Source organism: Choloepus didactylus, chromosome 2 (assembly GCF_015220235.1).
Source record: "Choloepus didactylus isolate mChoDid1 chromosome 2, mChoDid1.pri, whole genome shotgun sequence".
Lineage (NCBI taxonomy): Eukaryota > Metazoa > Chordata > Mammalia > Pilosa > Megalonychidae > Choloepus > Choloepus didactylus.
In genome coordinates this window covers 159,034,601-159,050,970 of record NC_051308.1, presented here as the reverse complement: position 1 = coordinate 159,050,970, position 16,370 = coordinate 159,034,601, and the positions used below count along the sequence as shown (strand labels likewise).

The following is a 16,370-nucleotide window of genomic DNA, read 5'->3' as shown; positions in this document are numbered from 1 at the left end:
CCACTGTCTCCAATCTTCCTCCTCCTCTCTCTCTAACCACTCTTTTATCTCATCCTTTAAACTCCCCACCCCTTAAACTGGGGAATATTCCCAGGCCCTCTCATCTTTCCTCTTCTCACGTGAAATGTCTTTCTGGAGTGGCCTCCTTCCTCTCCGTGGTTTTATCTACCATCAGTCTGTTCATGGTGCCCAAATCTATTGCCATATCATATTCCCAAACTCACCAGCTTCCCCCTGATTATTTCTTCTTTGTATGTGTTCTCCTTAGTCAATTCCCCCAGCCCTCTCACTTTAGGGCCAAATTTAACCCCTCCTCCTCTCTAACCTTCCATTCCTACACAATCACTAAGACCTCTTGGTCAGACTTTAGAAATGCCTCACATAATACCCTTCACTCATCCCCCAATATGTCCATCTCTACTGCTACTGCCTTACTTCAGGCTCCATCATTTCCACATCTCTGCAACAAGTCTCTAAACCGCATGCTACTGCCTCTTTCTCCAGCCTGTTCACCAAACCTTGGTCAGGATTACTGAACAAAAGTACACACATGCATGCACACACACACACACACACACACACACACTGACCATTAAAGACCTTCCCTGGCTCCCTGTTGTCATTCTAAGCAATAATAATAGCTCTCATTTAAGGAGTGTTTCCAATGGGCCAGCTATTGTGCTAAATGCTTTACATTTAGCATTTATCTCCTTTAATTATCTGGACCTTCCCATAAGGTGGGCAACTGTTATCCTCATTTTACAAATGAAAAATGACCGAGATAGTGTAAGTAACTTGCTCATGGTCACAAAGTTATTAAGTAATGGAGCTCAAATCCAAATACAATTCAGTCTGGCTCCAAGGCCTATGCAACCATGCAAAACTGCCTCCCAGTTATACTCAACTTGTTAGTACAGGTTAGTAACAAGTTTGTGCAACTTGTTAGTACAAGAGTACATAGGAATCTTCAGAATCCAGCCCAAACCAACTTGTCATCCTTATCTCCATTTCTTACATTCTAAGGACCAGACCCACCAAATACATTACCTTTCCTCAAGTGGTTTGCCCGTTCAACCATTAAATTACTTGCCCAGTAGTATGCTCAGCATAATATCAGCAGAGGCTCAAAATATTTATTTCCCTTCTTCCACCCCTTCATCACTCCTACCCATAAACACCCTGTTTCTTTGCCTGAAATTCCCTTTCCTCCTTCTATGCCCAGCATATTCTGAATCATTTTTCAAAAGTCAGTTGGAATATTTCCTTTTGCCCTGTCAAGCCCACCAGACAGCCATACGTAGAGTTAGTTTTGGCACTTAATTCTCATCGCATGCCTTTAATCCCTCCATTTAAGTCCTAAATACCTTAAAAGTGAAATAAATCTGCATATGAGTCTGTGTCCTACTGTTTACCTACTGTGAATTCTCCAGGGTCAGGGAATGTCTTCTTCATCTCTATCTACAACTCCTGGTATACATAATAAGTTCTCAAAATCTAATTGTTGACTGAAGAATGTATGAATGAATGACATAAACACTTTTCATAAATGCTCTCATTTTTAAATGTGCTCTCCTGAAGTCTAATTTTATTCCTGCTATTATTTTACATAATCAAAAGTGGAATGAGAAATGTACCTTTTGAACATCCAAGAGGGCATTATAAAACAGTTTAGAGCTGTGCTAATACAGTAGAACCAGCCACATCTGGCTATAAGCCCTTGAAATATAGCTAGTGTGACTTGAGATGTGCTGTAAATATAAAATATATACAGGATTTTTAAAACTTAATTTTTATAAAAATAATTTAAAACATTTCATTAATAATTTTTTTTATCTATTACATTCTGAAATGACAATATTTTGGATATATTTGGTTAAATAAAATACATTATTAAAATTAATCACCCCCCCTTTTTTCTTTTCTAATGTGACTACTAGACAATTTAAATGTCATATATGTGATTTGCATTATATTTCTGTTGGACAGTGATGGTTTAGAATTTATAATTCTATGAGGGTGGTCAGTGTGGAGTCAGGAAAACTTTCTCTCTCACCTTCAAAGTTTCATACCCAAGGCAGGCAGGTAGGCAAGAAGGGAAGAAGGAAAAAAGGAAGGAAAGAAGGAAGGAAGAAAGGAAGGAAGAAAGGGAGGAAGAAGGAAGGAAGGAGGGAAGGAGGGAAGGAAGGAAGTTACATTTTAACTAACGAAGAGCTTAGAGTTATATCACAAGATTACACATTTTGGGGATAAAAATCATTATCTTTTCAATTCTTATATGAAAATAATTTTACAACTGTAATTAGACACTGAGAAAGACCCAGCTTCGGGTCCTTAACAGAGATAGTGAAAAATATTAAGTGATAACTAGTACACTAAAACTTTTTAAGGAGGTAATTATTCGATAGAACTCAGCAATGAGAAGGGAATTTTAGATTATAGGATATAATCTAAAGTCACAATACACATTCCCATTTCAGATTTAAAAGCCTTTGAAATTCTCAAGTATTTTATTAACTTTAGACTATTTCTGATGTTTATTAGATGCCACCTCAAATTCTTAGTGAAAAGAATTAAAGACGAAGGAAAGAGAAGAAGAAACAGAAAGGGAAGGGAAAGAAAAAGAAGGGAAAGGAAATAAAAATACAAATAGAAAGAAAGTTTAGAGCCCATGTCCTCTGTTTATAATATTTATTGAAGTCTACTTTTTATTGGGATATAGACAATTCAACCATGCTTGGTTCCATGAGTCTTGGAGGTCTTCTAGTCTAATTCCTAGCCAATTATTAGCTCTGACAACCACAACAAATCAGTGGAAGACAAGCTTGAAAAATTTTAATAATAGTTGCTAAATCCAAGTATAAGTACTAATAAGGTCTGTATTGCAATTATGTTTCATAGTTAATTTTTAAATTTCTTGGCAAATAGAAAAAATTATAAAATTGTCATTGCTAGTGTAAATGAGATTCATTTTATAGTAATCATAATAATATCAGAGATTTTATTATGAAAATAAAATGTCAGGGAAATTTGATTGTTATTTAGTAGATATTTCCTATAAAGACCATTACAATTAAGCATATGGTACAAAAATACTGGTCAGAAAGTTCAGAGATTTGGGTTCTTGTCAGCCTGAACATTTTTTTTTTTTTTTTTGCCTTACCTGAAAATCATATAGTAAAAAAATTAGCTACCTCACTCATCCCCCATGTTCATTGCTTAAGGAATTATTTCATTTTTATATTTTTAAGATAAAAATGGATAGTTTTATAACATAATCCAAAGTCACAATGCTCATTCCCATTTCAGATTTAGAAGCTTTCAAAATTCTCTACAGTTTTCCTCAGTGTTAATAAACAGAAATTGTTTAGAAGGTGAAAAAAACTGAAAACACTATTCAGAATCAAAACATGGAAGATATTTTCTCACCATTCCTCATCTGCTCAACCTCACAGAAGTGTGTTCCAGTGGGAGTGTGAATAAATGCATGCACATGCTTAATTCCATTCTGAAAATTAGGGAAAAAAAAAGGATTTCCAGTAAAATGTTCACATATGTCATCAAGTCAATTTCTTTAACTAAACAGGAAACACACATAAGTAAGATAACCTTTTCCAAACGCTTCCAGGGGACTTCTTCCACATAGACTTGAACTCGGATGACATGGTTAAAAGAAGAAAGAAAGTGCCCACAGATATTCACAGCAAAGGCTTCTATGCTTTTGATCTGTAAAGCAAAAATGAAATGCTAACGAACAGACATAGTTGCCTCATTTAAAAATAATTTTTAAATACCCATGAAACCCTTTTTCCTGATCAATTGCTTTTTAGAATCAGAGAAATACAGAATCAGAAAGTATCTTGTGGGTGCATTGTTCCTTATCCCAATTTTTCACTAGAGGTTCCAAGTGTTGTTAACAGGTCACCATCACCCGGTGATATTCTATCTTGTTTTTAAAGGAAACCTATTACCAGGAGAGCATAAAGTAACATAACATGCAGATTCAACACATGGTGAGCTCAGACACCACCCACATTCTGGTCTCTGGGTGAGGTTTGTAAATGGGCCTCCAGTTTCCAAGGCAAGATGTTACTGAAGGGCGACTTCAGCTTCCTTGCCTTGCACAGAGGCATTCTATTGACTATTCCCACCTCTCTACCCCCATAAAAAAGCTCCCCACTCCCACCCAAATTCTCCATGTTAATCTCTGGGCAATGTTTTATGGTCCTAGCACAGTCTATGAGTTATTTATTGCTTTGCACAGGTTTCTCAGGATAGCTTTGTTTTATACCTGTTGTCCCAGAATAATTATTAATAGCATCCTATTTCACTTTCAAATGTGTTCTGGTTTGGATAAGAAAATTATGTGGTCTATGTATAATGCATGAATTCAAATTGTTTTTAACATTCAGGTCTATTCCTTTACTTGGCTGCAACCTCTCACACAGTACAGGAAACCTGAGAATTTGTACAGTACAGAGGTCCTTTACCCACAGCTCTGACTATGCTTGCTGTGAAATTTTGATTAGCAAGAAAAAAGGTCAGGGTGGAAGCAGGCCTTTGAAGAAATTATATTTCAATTAGTTTGTTCATTTAATGCATTATGGGGGTGGATTTCATGAAAAAAGAAGCTTTCTTATCTACATTTCTTGTCTTCATAGACTTCTTAGCAAATAAAAAGTTATATTGAATTGTGGAGAGATCTGCTGTTGGTCCAACACAGCTTCACTCACACTTAAAGAAATCCGAGGTGGAGATGCTAACATAGCATGTTCTGTCAGATCCAAGACCCGCAAGAAGGTGCAATTAACCATCTATAGACAGCAAGTAGTGAGGGAGTAGGGAAAGTTAGAGAGGCACTAAAATTTGGACAAAAGAATTTCAATGATAAAAAGAAATGTGCAAGATTTTCTTCTGCAGTAACAACAGAAAAAAAATGGTATTTTCTTCAATAAACCCATAGTCATACTAAAAATAATAATAATAGTAGTATCAAAGAAATCCAAGACAACAATGTGTTAAATTCTGTTCTGAAATTCTCTCAGGTCCTTGATTCGATGATCATCCTATTTAAGAGATAACATGTAAATTTGTCAGGTGGGATTCTCTACCTAACAGACGTAGTGAGATGAGAACCAAGAAGAGAGAGCAAAGATTTAAGTTTAAAAAAAAAAAAAGCAAGCTTTTTTCCAAGGTTTAGAATGTTAAAATAGAAAAGAAAAATGTTAAATGGCTTCAAGATAATAATAACAAGTAGAGTTAAAAGATAAAGAGGACTTGAAATAAGCAAGGAAAACCTCCATGCTATGTTATAGTGAATTCTGCATTCAAGATAGAGGCAGTATCTAAGAAGAAGAATGAGGCATACCCCTTTGAATTTTGCCAAAACGTGGACTATGTTCTTGATGGTGTCTGTAGGGATGATGTCTGAATTGTCTCCATACAGGTAATCTTTTTTGGAACTCAGAGTCAGTTGCACTGAAGTTGAGACCTCTTTAATGGTGTGGTATTTTCCATCTCGCTGAATATGGAGAACTTTTACCATATCCTTACCATAGCCAGTTCGAACACATGCCACTTCATCATTCTGCAATGAAAACATAGTTAACTTACTGAAGGCTAACAGAAAACAAAAAGTCAACTTCAATTTCTCTGAGCCCTAATTTTATCACACAGTTATGAAGAGTGAGATTTGGAGTATTCATGAAAGCAACATCATGTCCTGTAAAAGCTCTATGAACTAATCTCACTCCCATTTTACAGAAGAAGAAACTGAGGTTCAAAGAGATTAAGTGACTTGCTCACTTCAATTGGCTAGTAAAGGATGGAGCCAGGATTCACACTCAGGTCTGCTGACTCCAGACTGTGTAGCCCATTAGGAGTGCAGTTTAAACTGCCTTGCTCTGCAAAATTTCATGACTATTTTAACTGGAAATAGTTGTATCTCCCTCTTTTTTTTTAAATAGAGAATGACATTCTGGAGAAAATGCCCCATGATCAGTAGAAACAATTTGAAAATTGCCTCTTCTACTTGCTGCCAGGAAGGAGAAGAATAATTAGTGACAGGGTCCAGATTACCTTCAGGAGGGTAGAGCCAGGGCCATATGGCTGCAGGGAAAGTCATGCTTTTAGTGAAGAGACACTTAATAAAAGCCTGGTGATTGATTCATTAGTACTCTTGTCTGATGCTAGAGCTCTAGCTAGCAAACATGTCCATCTCACTGCCAGAATTCACAAGATTTGTCCCTGGGCTTTATAAGTGGTTGAGAGAAGAGGCAGGAGGGACATAAAAACCTATTTTATTTAGCATGGAAACTGAACATTAAAATGGTAATGAAAGAAAGTGGCAAAAATAAAAGTGAATCAAAAGCAACATGCAGTGAGAGTCTGGGGAGGGGAACAAAGAAGGAGTTTTCCCACAAATCATTCTTAGGATGCTCAGACATATTGAGTGCTGCCTAAAAATCTACTTGCATAATACTCACCAGAGGTCCTGAGAGAGATTTGGAAACACTAGCTAACATCAGAAATTATTATTATGTTTGTAATTAAAGTGGATGTTGGGGTTGTCTTAAATCTTGGGATATAGAGTGGGGAAGGGCATGCCCTTATTGGTCATTTAATGAACACTGAGGATTTGAGGTGTCTGAATTTAGTCCTTCCTACCTGGGAGGAACACATTTAAGGGGCAACCTTTGGAGACCCCCCTCAAAAGCCTCTGACCCAACTTTCAAAGGACTCAACCTCAAGAAAGTGGTCATTAAGAAAACTAAAATAGCACACGTGAGGGATTCAAATAAGACTGTAATACTGAAAAGGGAAGAGACAATATTGGTTGTGTAGAGTGGCTTTGGAATCAGACACCAAATAGCCAAGCTACAGTAGATTGGTTTGTGAAAGCAAGTGGTAACTACATGACAGACAGAAAGACTAAACAATGACCATCCCTCATATCCCCACCCATGCTCTCCTCTCCAGCTTCATTTCTTTCATTTCACACTTCATCTCAGACTGCTTCAGTATCCTGAGCTAATTGTGACTCTCCAGACTCAGCATGCTGTCTGTGTCTCTTGGCCTCCAAATTTGCTGTTCCTTCTTTCTAGAACACTCTTTCTCCTCCTCGCTACCAACCATCAACCCCTTCATTTGCTGTGATGGTTTGAAGCTTCATGGACCCCAGAAAAGATCATGTTCTTAAAGCTAATCCACTCCTGTGGTTGTAGATCTACTGTGGGTGGGACATTTTGATTAGGTTATTTCACTTGAGGTATGCCCCAGGTGGGTCTTAATCCTCTTACTGGAGTCCTATATAAGAGATGAAATTCAGAGAAGCTGAGAGAGAAAAGCCAGGGAAGCTGAGAGAGGACACACAGAAAACAGAAAACACAGAAACAGAGAGGAAGCCACTGAAGCCAGAAGCTGGAGCAATGAAACCCAGGAGAGAAGGGAGGACCGACAGAATTTGCCATATGCCTTAAGGATCACCAGTAGCCAGTCTTTAGGGAGACAGCATCACCTTTTGATGCCTTGATTTGGACATTTGCACAGCCTCAGAACTATAACCTTTTAAGTTAATAAATCCTCCTTGTAAAAGCCAATCCGTTTCTGGTATATTGCAGTTCGGCAACTTTAACAAACTAAAATGCTTGCCTAATTCTTCTAATCATCCTTCAGTTCTCAGCTTAGATGTCACTTCCCCCCCGTAATGAGCCTCAGCTATTTCAAGTCTGGAGAAGTGCCCTTCTATGTGCTCTCATAATACTCTGCATTGCCTTGTGGAGTCCTTTATCAAATAGTATCGCAATTGACTCTTCATGTGACTGACTTCTTTAAAAACACAGAGAAGGTACAATGTCTATCTTGGTCACCATGGCAACACCAGTGGTCAGCACAGTGCCTGGCACATAATAGGTGCTTAATAAATGCATAGCAAATGAATGTTCTGTGGCACCACCAGCTCCACTGCTTGCGTGATGACACAGAATAGTTAATGAAAATATACAGAAGATTTCATTATGGGAAGAGCCACTTTAGCTCAGACCTCAATCTGGAAGTTTCTCTTCCTGGAAAAGTGGGAAGGGAAATGTACGTCTTCTCATGACCACAGCCTGCAGATCACAGGCACAGCTGGTCAGATAACAAAAGCCCAGAAAGGGCAGAGGTGAGTGTAGAGAGAATCAGAGATGCAACACAAAGTGTTCACAATTCTAATAAGACAGAGCACTCGAGCAGAACATAACCAGGAGGTCAGTGCTCCTTAGCTAGCAAGATACTCATGTGACCTTAGTGTTTCAGCAAACCTCGAGTAACCAACTTTTCTGAGCAATGAGTCAGAATAAAAGAAAGTAGCCAGCTGAACCTGGAGCAGGATAGAGCAAGTCTAGCATGAGACACCCAAAAGAGGCTCAGCAGGACCGGACAGAACAGATGACAGACCAGACCAGAACTGAGATAATTCTCCTCCATCAGGCCTCCACCAGTTCTGTAGCGAGGGAAATCAGAAGCCAGTGTCAGACCCCATTGCGTATAAAGTGCCATATGGCGCAGAGAACCACATCCCAAATAACTGTTCAGTAAAGTACGAAGATCGTTCTTTGCAGGGTGGGCAGGTGGCTGAGAGGATGGGCTCTGGACGCAGGAGCCAGGCAGCCCAGGTATGAAGCAGTGTTCTTTCACTTACTAAGTCTGTGAATGGAGGCAGATTTCTTCATCTATAAAATGGAAATAAAGTAGTTCCCATCTCTTAGAATGGCTGTGAAAATTCCAAGAGGAAAAACAGAAAGCCCTCAGGAGCATTCCTGGCAAATAGTAAGTGCTCAGTAAATGTCAGTTATAATTATCATTAATAGATAATAATTATATATCAAAGTTTTGAGTTAAAGGATCCTCCCAGTTACCAGGAGAGATAAATGCCCAGGCTGCACATCATTCCAGTGCTGAGGTGGGTAAAATCAAAGGACCACTGCTAGGATAAGACCAACTTCTGGAGTTAACATTGGCCTTATTTTAATTATCGTCATAACTGGTACCCCACTGTGGTTCTCTTTCCTCCTTTGGTGTGACAAGAGGAAACAAAGTTACAAAAGGAAACTCAATTTCCGAGAATAATACAGTGGATAAAATATGAGCAGTAATAAATCTCTACCTGGCTCTACACAGAAAAAATCTGCCTTTCCTAGACACATCTTGAAATAGAAAGAGGTGGAGAACAGTTACTTGCCTGCAAGTGATGTTGGAGACAACTCTCAGAGATTTTCAATGAATCTAATGACATTTCACTTCTTCATTGAGATAGGGAGTGTTCTCTTATTTCCAGGCCCATATTAAAAATTAGTTGTCTCTAGGTCAGGGGTTCTTAACCAGTTAACCATTAGAAGGCCCAGTGGATTGATTTGAGGCAGAACCGTTTACCCTATGAAGTGGCAACCAAAACATTAAGCATGTGTTGGGGGTACTGGGGATAGCAGCAAGGAGGTAGCGGGAGGATATCTGTTGGGGGAACATTCACAGATTTCATTGGATTCCCAAGGGGCTCATGACTCATAAAAGTTTAAGAACCATTGCTCTGTGTGATTGGGGTTTGGATTGTTGGAGTCAACTTTAGTCAAATCGACTTTGCCATGGCCTGACAAGTAGCCATGAAACGGCAAGAGAGAGAATTGGTCATTCTGGGTGTGCAGCTTGGGCAGAATGGAGCAGGGTATAGAGGTCCAGAGCGCACAGGGTCTCTAGGCACAAACTGCCTGAGTTTGAATTCTGACTCCACCATCTGCTTTCTGTTTGGGCTTGTTCAAGTTACTTGATCTCTTTGTTCCTTCTCCTTTTGATTTGTAAAATGGGAAGATAACACCAATTTCCCATAATTGTGAGGCTGACTGTAAGTGCTTCCGAGTGACTAGCACACAGTAAGAATCAGTGAATGGCGGCTGTCGTTTTGACCTAGCTAGCCAATCTGACCAAAAGTGGCAGGGTGAGAAGGTTTCCATATTAGTTCCCTCACCAAATATGGGGAGACAGCCTTGTTTCTCTTTTTGACTGAGAAGACTGAGGATCCCAAAAAGGTTGGCATTGCTTTTATGTTGTAATACAAAAACAAATCTTTGTTGATATTAATCATATTTTAAATAAATCCTAGCTGTTTATACACATTTATGAAAAATCTTTTGTTAAAACTAATAATACTCAGTGTTCTCTACCCATTCTTTCTAGACTCTGTGCATTTATCCATGCTTCCTTCTATAATATTGTCACATAATCGGTATCTATGTGTGCCGGATACCAAATGAATTTTCCCCATTCTGTATATAGATATCAAAGAAGAAAGAAATAAACTATATTTCCCTCACCACAGCCACGATTTGGCTTCAGGTCTCTCTGTGCTTTTAAACACCAACCAGTTTTCCCCCTCCACCTGGAATGCCCTCTTTCCACCACATGGGGATTCCTGACACGTGTGAACTTCTGCATAAAGCTTTCCTTGTTGTCCCCTAAAGGAAATAAGTGCTATGGCCTTTGAGCTCCCAATGCACTTTAGGTGAACAGTCAGCAGCTTAGGTCACTTTCTTCCTTTATATTTATTCTTATTTGTGTGCACATCTTAGTCTTCCCACTATGTCTTGAATGCAAGATCAAGTCACCTTTGGATTCCCCATAGCACCTAAAAGTGCTTTGTAAATGGTCATTAATTAATTATCCAAGGGATAGCCCCCTCATTTTGAAGAATACTTCAGAAACTTTACATCATTTTTATTTTAGGAGAAAAACATTATTTTCAGCTCTAAGTCACCGTATCAATTCAGCTTCAGGCTCATATTTTCTAACAAGCAACAGAGTGGGAAGAGGGGTGGGGGGAGGTGGATGGAGACCCATCTACATCAGTCTACATTTTCCAAAAGGAAACAAGGTTTGTTTTTATCACTTGTGAACTCAAACTTATTCTCAGAAAATAAAAATCCTTGTGAAACTGTTGATGAGTCTCTATTATATTAAATATCATCAGAAGCAGTTAATGATTTTGGCACAATTTTAAACTATTTAAAACTCTGATACACACAAATACTTTTTAAAACATTTTTATTATGAAATATATATACAGAAAAGTGGTAACTTTCGAAGTACAGTTTAAGAGGTTGTTAAGAGCAAATGTCAAATTATAGTATGGGTTAAATTTCCACAGTTTCAGTTATTTCCTTCTAGCTGTTGTAATACACTAGAGAATTAAAAAAAAATCTATACAATGATTTAGTAGTCATAATCCTTTGTTAAATCCTATCTTGTCTGTTGATCCTATCTTGTCTGTTGCTACTCCTCCCTCTAATTTGATGACTATCTCAATCTTCAGGGATAACAGGGCAATGACCACTCTAACCTGTTCACATTGAAAAGGGGTGTTGACATTATGGGGGAGGGAGATGCAGCTGGTTGATGTTCTTAGAGACTCGTACCTCTGGGTGTGGGGGCTTATCTGGCATAGGAACAATCTGGAGGTTTTAAGTTTCTGAAAAATAAACTTAGTGAGTAAAACTTTTATAGAGCTTCAGATAGGAACCTGGGTATTGTTTAGGATTTTTGGGAGTACTGTTGGTTTGAGCTTGGCTTACTGTGGTCAATTCACATATACTTTTGGCATAGAACTCTTTCATTTTAGTGGCTTCTTTTAGCTGTGGTCTTATGTTTTTGATCCCAGTATGCCATACCTCAACCATCAAATTTTTCTACTCTGTTGGAGAAGGAAAATAATTCAAGTTTTTTTTTTTTTAATTTTAGGTATTTCCAAGGATTTAAATATGAAGTTTAATTTGGTGTGTGTGTGTTCACCAAATGTGCATGCATGTATTTGGATTTTCATTATAGGAAAACTATTAGAAAAATATTAGGAAAGATAAGGGAAAACTTTTGTAAAATTAAATTACTAGAATTTTCTCTCAAATCTTAGAGGAGCTTCTGTAATCATCTTCTCTACCCTCCATAATAGAGAGAAATAGAAAAATCCTAGCTGTTTAGAGCCCTTCGCACATGTGCAGATATCAACAGTCATAGCATGCCGTGATGGATGGAAAAACTAAACATGGAGACTGCCTTTCTATCTTTGGAATATGCTGGAGTAGATCTAGCTCTGTGCTCAAAGTTATTCCTTTGCCTTGTTATTTCCTTAGATTTTTGTGAGCAAAAAGACTTCTGAGAAAAATGCTGAACTAATATGAGCAAAATGAGCACCAATCTGAACAACTTGGATTTCATTTTGGAGGACCTCAACAACATATAATAATGAGAACAATAATGGTGAATAATAATCTTAGAGGCAGCTGGTATTCTTTTGTGCTTCCTAGATCTACTAAATGTTAGATGGAATAATATTGATGGCTAGTAGAAAATGTCACGTTGTTTTAGCCTGCAGAGTGGCTTATTACTATCAAGAGATATGCTCTGAGTTATGTTCAAAGTATGACTCTAAAGGGATTTTTCAAGCAGATGTTTCAAGAACAGTATAACAACTAATCTGCATAATTATGGTAGAAAGAAAAGGTGACCTGTTACCTAAGGAACACGCTCCATTTATAGGTGCTCACTTATTTTCATTTTTCTGCCTATGACAAGGGAAGAGAAACTCATCACCAAATGCCAATGGAAATGCTAATTTTCTTGCCAGCCCTCTCCACAGGACCTGGAGCCTTAGGGCAGAGAACCTGGAACCTGCCCTCAGGAGTCCCTGGAATGGGGGACAGGAAACCCCATAATAAAGAATTGATGGAGACCTCCAAAAATGCACCTGGGAGAAAAGAGAATACATTGAAAGACATCTCTTCCCTAATGTATAAGCAGCAAAAATAAAAATAGTGGTAGCAACAATTTATTGAGGGTTTGCCACATATCAGGACATTTGCAAATATTATTTCCTCTAATTCTTACAAGAATTCTGTGAAGTAGGTATTGTTAAACAAATTTGACAAAGGAAGACACTAGGGTCAGGTAATCCACTCAGGTGGAAAGGGTAGGATGAAAATCCAGCCCATTTGCCCCAAGGGTAGGATGAAAATCCAGCCCATTTGCCCCCAAACGACGTGCTCTTACTCACTACATTATAGCTCCCATGCCCCCTTTGATGGCCAGCCCCCTCTGCTATTATTGAGAAAGAGGAACTATTCTGAACTTAACACAAGGAAGAAAATAGTCAGATTGCTGCAGAGTTTATAGTTCTATATCATTTTTTAGTTTTGCATCCACTGGGACCTACATTATCTTCTCTGTTCCTCACAACAAAAATCCTGTGAATTCGGTAAATAGAACTTCCGTTTTAAAACAAAGAAACTAATTCAGAGATGTTATGTTACCTGCCCAAAGTCACACAGCTGGGTAAGGCAGGCTAATAGAGTGGAAAAAGTCCTGCTGAGACTGAGGAGTCTTATTCTATTTAGACTGTGTTAGAAGGAACTTACCCAGTACCACTTATTCTACTTATATTTTCCTTTAAACATGTTTAACAATTCTTTAGTCATGTTGCTTTTCTTATCCCTATTCATCAAACAATTCAAGTGCCCTCCCTTTCCTCCTGCAACAAGTAAATCAACTTTTTCCTTCAGTCTGTCACATTCTAGATTTGGCTTAGTCAATCAACACTCTTGTAGAAGTTTGAACAAAAGTAAAACCAGACTTAAAACAGATAAATTTTATGGTTTACAAATCATATCTCAATAAAACTGTTGAAATTAAATAAATAAAGCCGGCAGGCTTACTTCCAGGAGCTTTCACAGGATGGCTGAACTTTGATGATGCCAGCACTGATCAGCATCTGGAGAAACCCAAATTTATCTCAATTTCAAAAAATTCTCACAAAGTTTCAAGGAACAGAAACTCACAGCCAAAAATCGCGAAATATGTGTGGTAACAAGGTTTCATGAGGGAGAGTCACAGAAACAACAGATAGCAAAGTTTGACCTGCAAAGACTTCATATATTAGAATTACCAGACACAAAATCTAAAACAATATATTTGATATTTTTATAGAAATTAAAGAGAAGATTGGGCATATGAGTAAGAAATAAGAGACCATAAAAAGGATCAAGTATATTTGGAAAGGACCTAAATAGAACTTCTAGGAATATGTTAAGTGGATTAAGAAACAAATTAAACACAAGAAAAAAAAAGAATTAGTTATTTGTAATAGATATATTAGGTAAAAGATTAATGTTGCCAAATAGAGATTAGAGAATTCCAAGACAGATCCTAAGAAAGAATCAAGGATTAATGCAGATAGAAAAAGAGATAGTGTGTATAAAAGATACATACAGTGTACTAGAAAGATATGATAAAGTTGGGAAGAAGTACTACTTAAAGAGATAAAGTTTGAGATTTTCCAGAATTATTGGATGAATGAATGCAAACCTTAAACCATAAAATAAGAAGCCCGTTACCAAATGAAAAACACTGCCATATTCACTAGACTCAACCTGGTTAGAGTGAAGACATTTTCTACTATTTTTAGAGTTAATCACGTTATAAAGAAAAGTAGTATTTTCATAACTTCATGTTACTTGGGTTTCAAAGCAGGTAACATTATAAAAAACATTCTTTCCAGTTTGCATCTTCTTCATCCACCAAATTCACTGTGTTTCTTTCCACATTACTTTTCTATTTTTAGTAAAAGCCAGGAAACATTGAAATCTAGACTTTAAGCTGATGTTAAAATCCCTGAAGCCCCTCAGTTTGTGGTACAATGTTCGACATCTAGTGACTGTGTAAGGAAGGTTGTTGACTGGCAACCAGAATGATGAGGCCAGCAGCAGCAGGACAGAAGAAAGTTTATTGAAAGTGACATGTGAAATAAACTAGCCTAACAGCACTTTCCCAGCCCTTGAAATAAAATTGGATTTAGCAAATACCATCCTAATACAGATGTTCCCCAGCCCAACCACAGAAAGGGCTCAGGTTGTAGTAAGAATAATATTAGCTAACATTTATGGATCATTTACTATTTTCCAGTCACTGTGCTAAGCATGCTGTGAAGATAACAGGAATTATTTTATATCCTAATCAACAAATATTTTTTAGCCTATGTAAATGAAAACAATCTGCTTACATTCTCTAAATGTATCAATGACTCCTAAGCCTGGTGTGTTCAGCTGTTACCACTGCAATACCAAAAGTTATCACAAAATAAATAAAATTAATCAAATAAAATTAATTTTATTTCACTTTAACTTAGAAAAGCAAACGTTATGCCATGAAATCAAATAAACAACAAAAAGGTGGAGATGTTGAAATCCTTTTTCTGAAGGCAGTCAAAACATACAAAACAAAATAATACCCACGGAGGCACAGTAAGAAAAATGTTCCTTGGTTCAGCCAGTTTGGTTCACTCCTTACCTATGGCCGTAAATCTACCAGATACAGCACAGTCTTGGCCACAGGGCAGCAAGTCTCAAAATTTGGGATGCATCAAAATCATCAATGGCTTGTTAAAAATATAGATTCCTGAGACCAGTCAGAAGAATTCTGACTTAGCAGGTTTGGGATAAGGTCCAGAATTCTGCCTTTTATGCAGGCTCCACAGGTAAATGTGGATGGGTGGACTCAAGTATCCCAACAGGAATTCTGTCTTAGAACTAGAACCTCAAGGCCCCCATTTGCCAAGAACCCAGAGAATCCTAAACAATTCCAGCTTGTCCATGGTAGTGATCCAATTTGCAAGGGTCTAGCTTGGTCTGAATCCCCTCAGTAACTCTGATTTGGCACCATAATCAGAGGGAAAGAATAGTCACCATGATTTCCAGGCATGAGGTAAACAGCTATTTATTATGACAACATATTTAATAATTGATTCAAAACCACTAAACATTTAAGAAAATTATTTTCATATGTCTATCTACTCCTTCTTTGTCCAAAAAGAGATAGGTCTCACCTTTTTATACTCATCATGGTAATGGGCCATTTTTCCTTTGCCTCTAACATCTGATTCAGTTTCAAGAATACGAAAGAAGTTTGGGCAAAACAGATGTTTGTTAACATTTTTTATTTGACCTGAAGAGTGATCAGTAAATATGTTTACTTGATGCATTACAGCCAATTGGACACTAGGGCCCCTTTCAAGTAAAGCACCACGTTGAGTGGCTAAAACCAGGGAGGTGGAGAGGATATGTAAACATCTTTGGGAAAATTCAATTGAATTTGCTCATACATTGACTCAATCTGTTTCCTGTAACAGCTGTACCCTGTAACTGTTTCTTTAAGATAGGCAACATTACAAGTTATAGATCCTAATTATTACCAAGACATAAGGTTTTATAATTTCTTTTTAATTTGTGAACCATAAGCATTTGTTCTCACTCAGTCAATCAGGAGGGGGGAAAATATAAATATATTCAATTCATCATCTA

General features: G+C 37.6%; 1 protein-coding gene across 2 annotated transcripts in view; it reads right to left on the bottom strand.

Annotated features, from left to right (window-relative positions):
- Window positions 1-16,370, bottom strand: part of LOC119527109 (uricase) — a 101,528-nt gene that overhangs the window by 13,986 nt on the left and 71,172 nt on the right. The window contains exons 1-4 of one of the 2 annotated variants that reach the window (XM_037826768.1): window positions 15,896-15,959; window positions 5,366-5,584; window positions 3,607-3,723; window positions 3,427-3,505 (exon numbers count right to left, since the gene is read on the bottom strand). In XM_037826768.1, the coding sequence (XP_037682696.1) occupies window positions 3,427-3,505; window positions 3,607-3,723; window positions 5,366-5,584; window positions 15,896-15,925 (445 nt within the window). In that variant the 5' untranslated portion in view covers window positions 15,926-15,959. Of the gene's footprint in view, window positions 1-3,426; window positions 3,506-3,606; window positions 3,724-5,365; window positions 5,585-15,895; window positions 15,960-16,370 lie in introns of those variants that run through there. The other variant, XM_037826769.1, reaches the window with a different exon arrangement.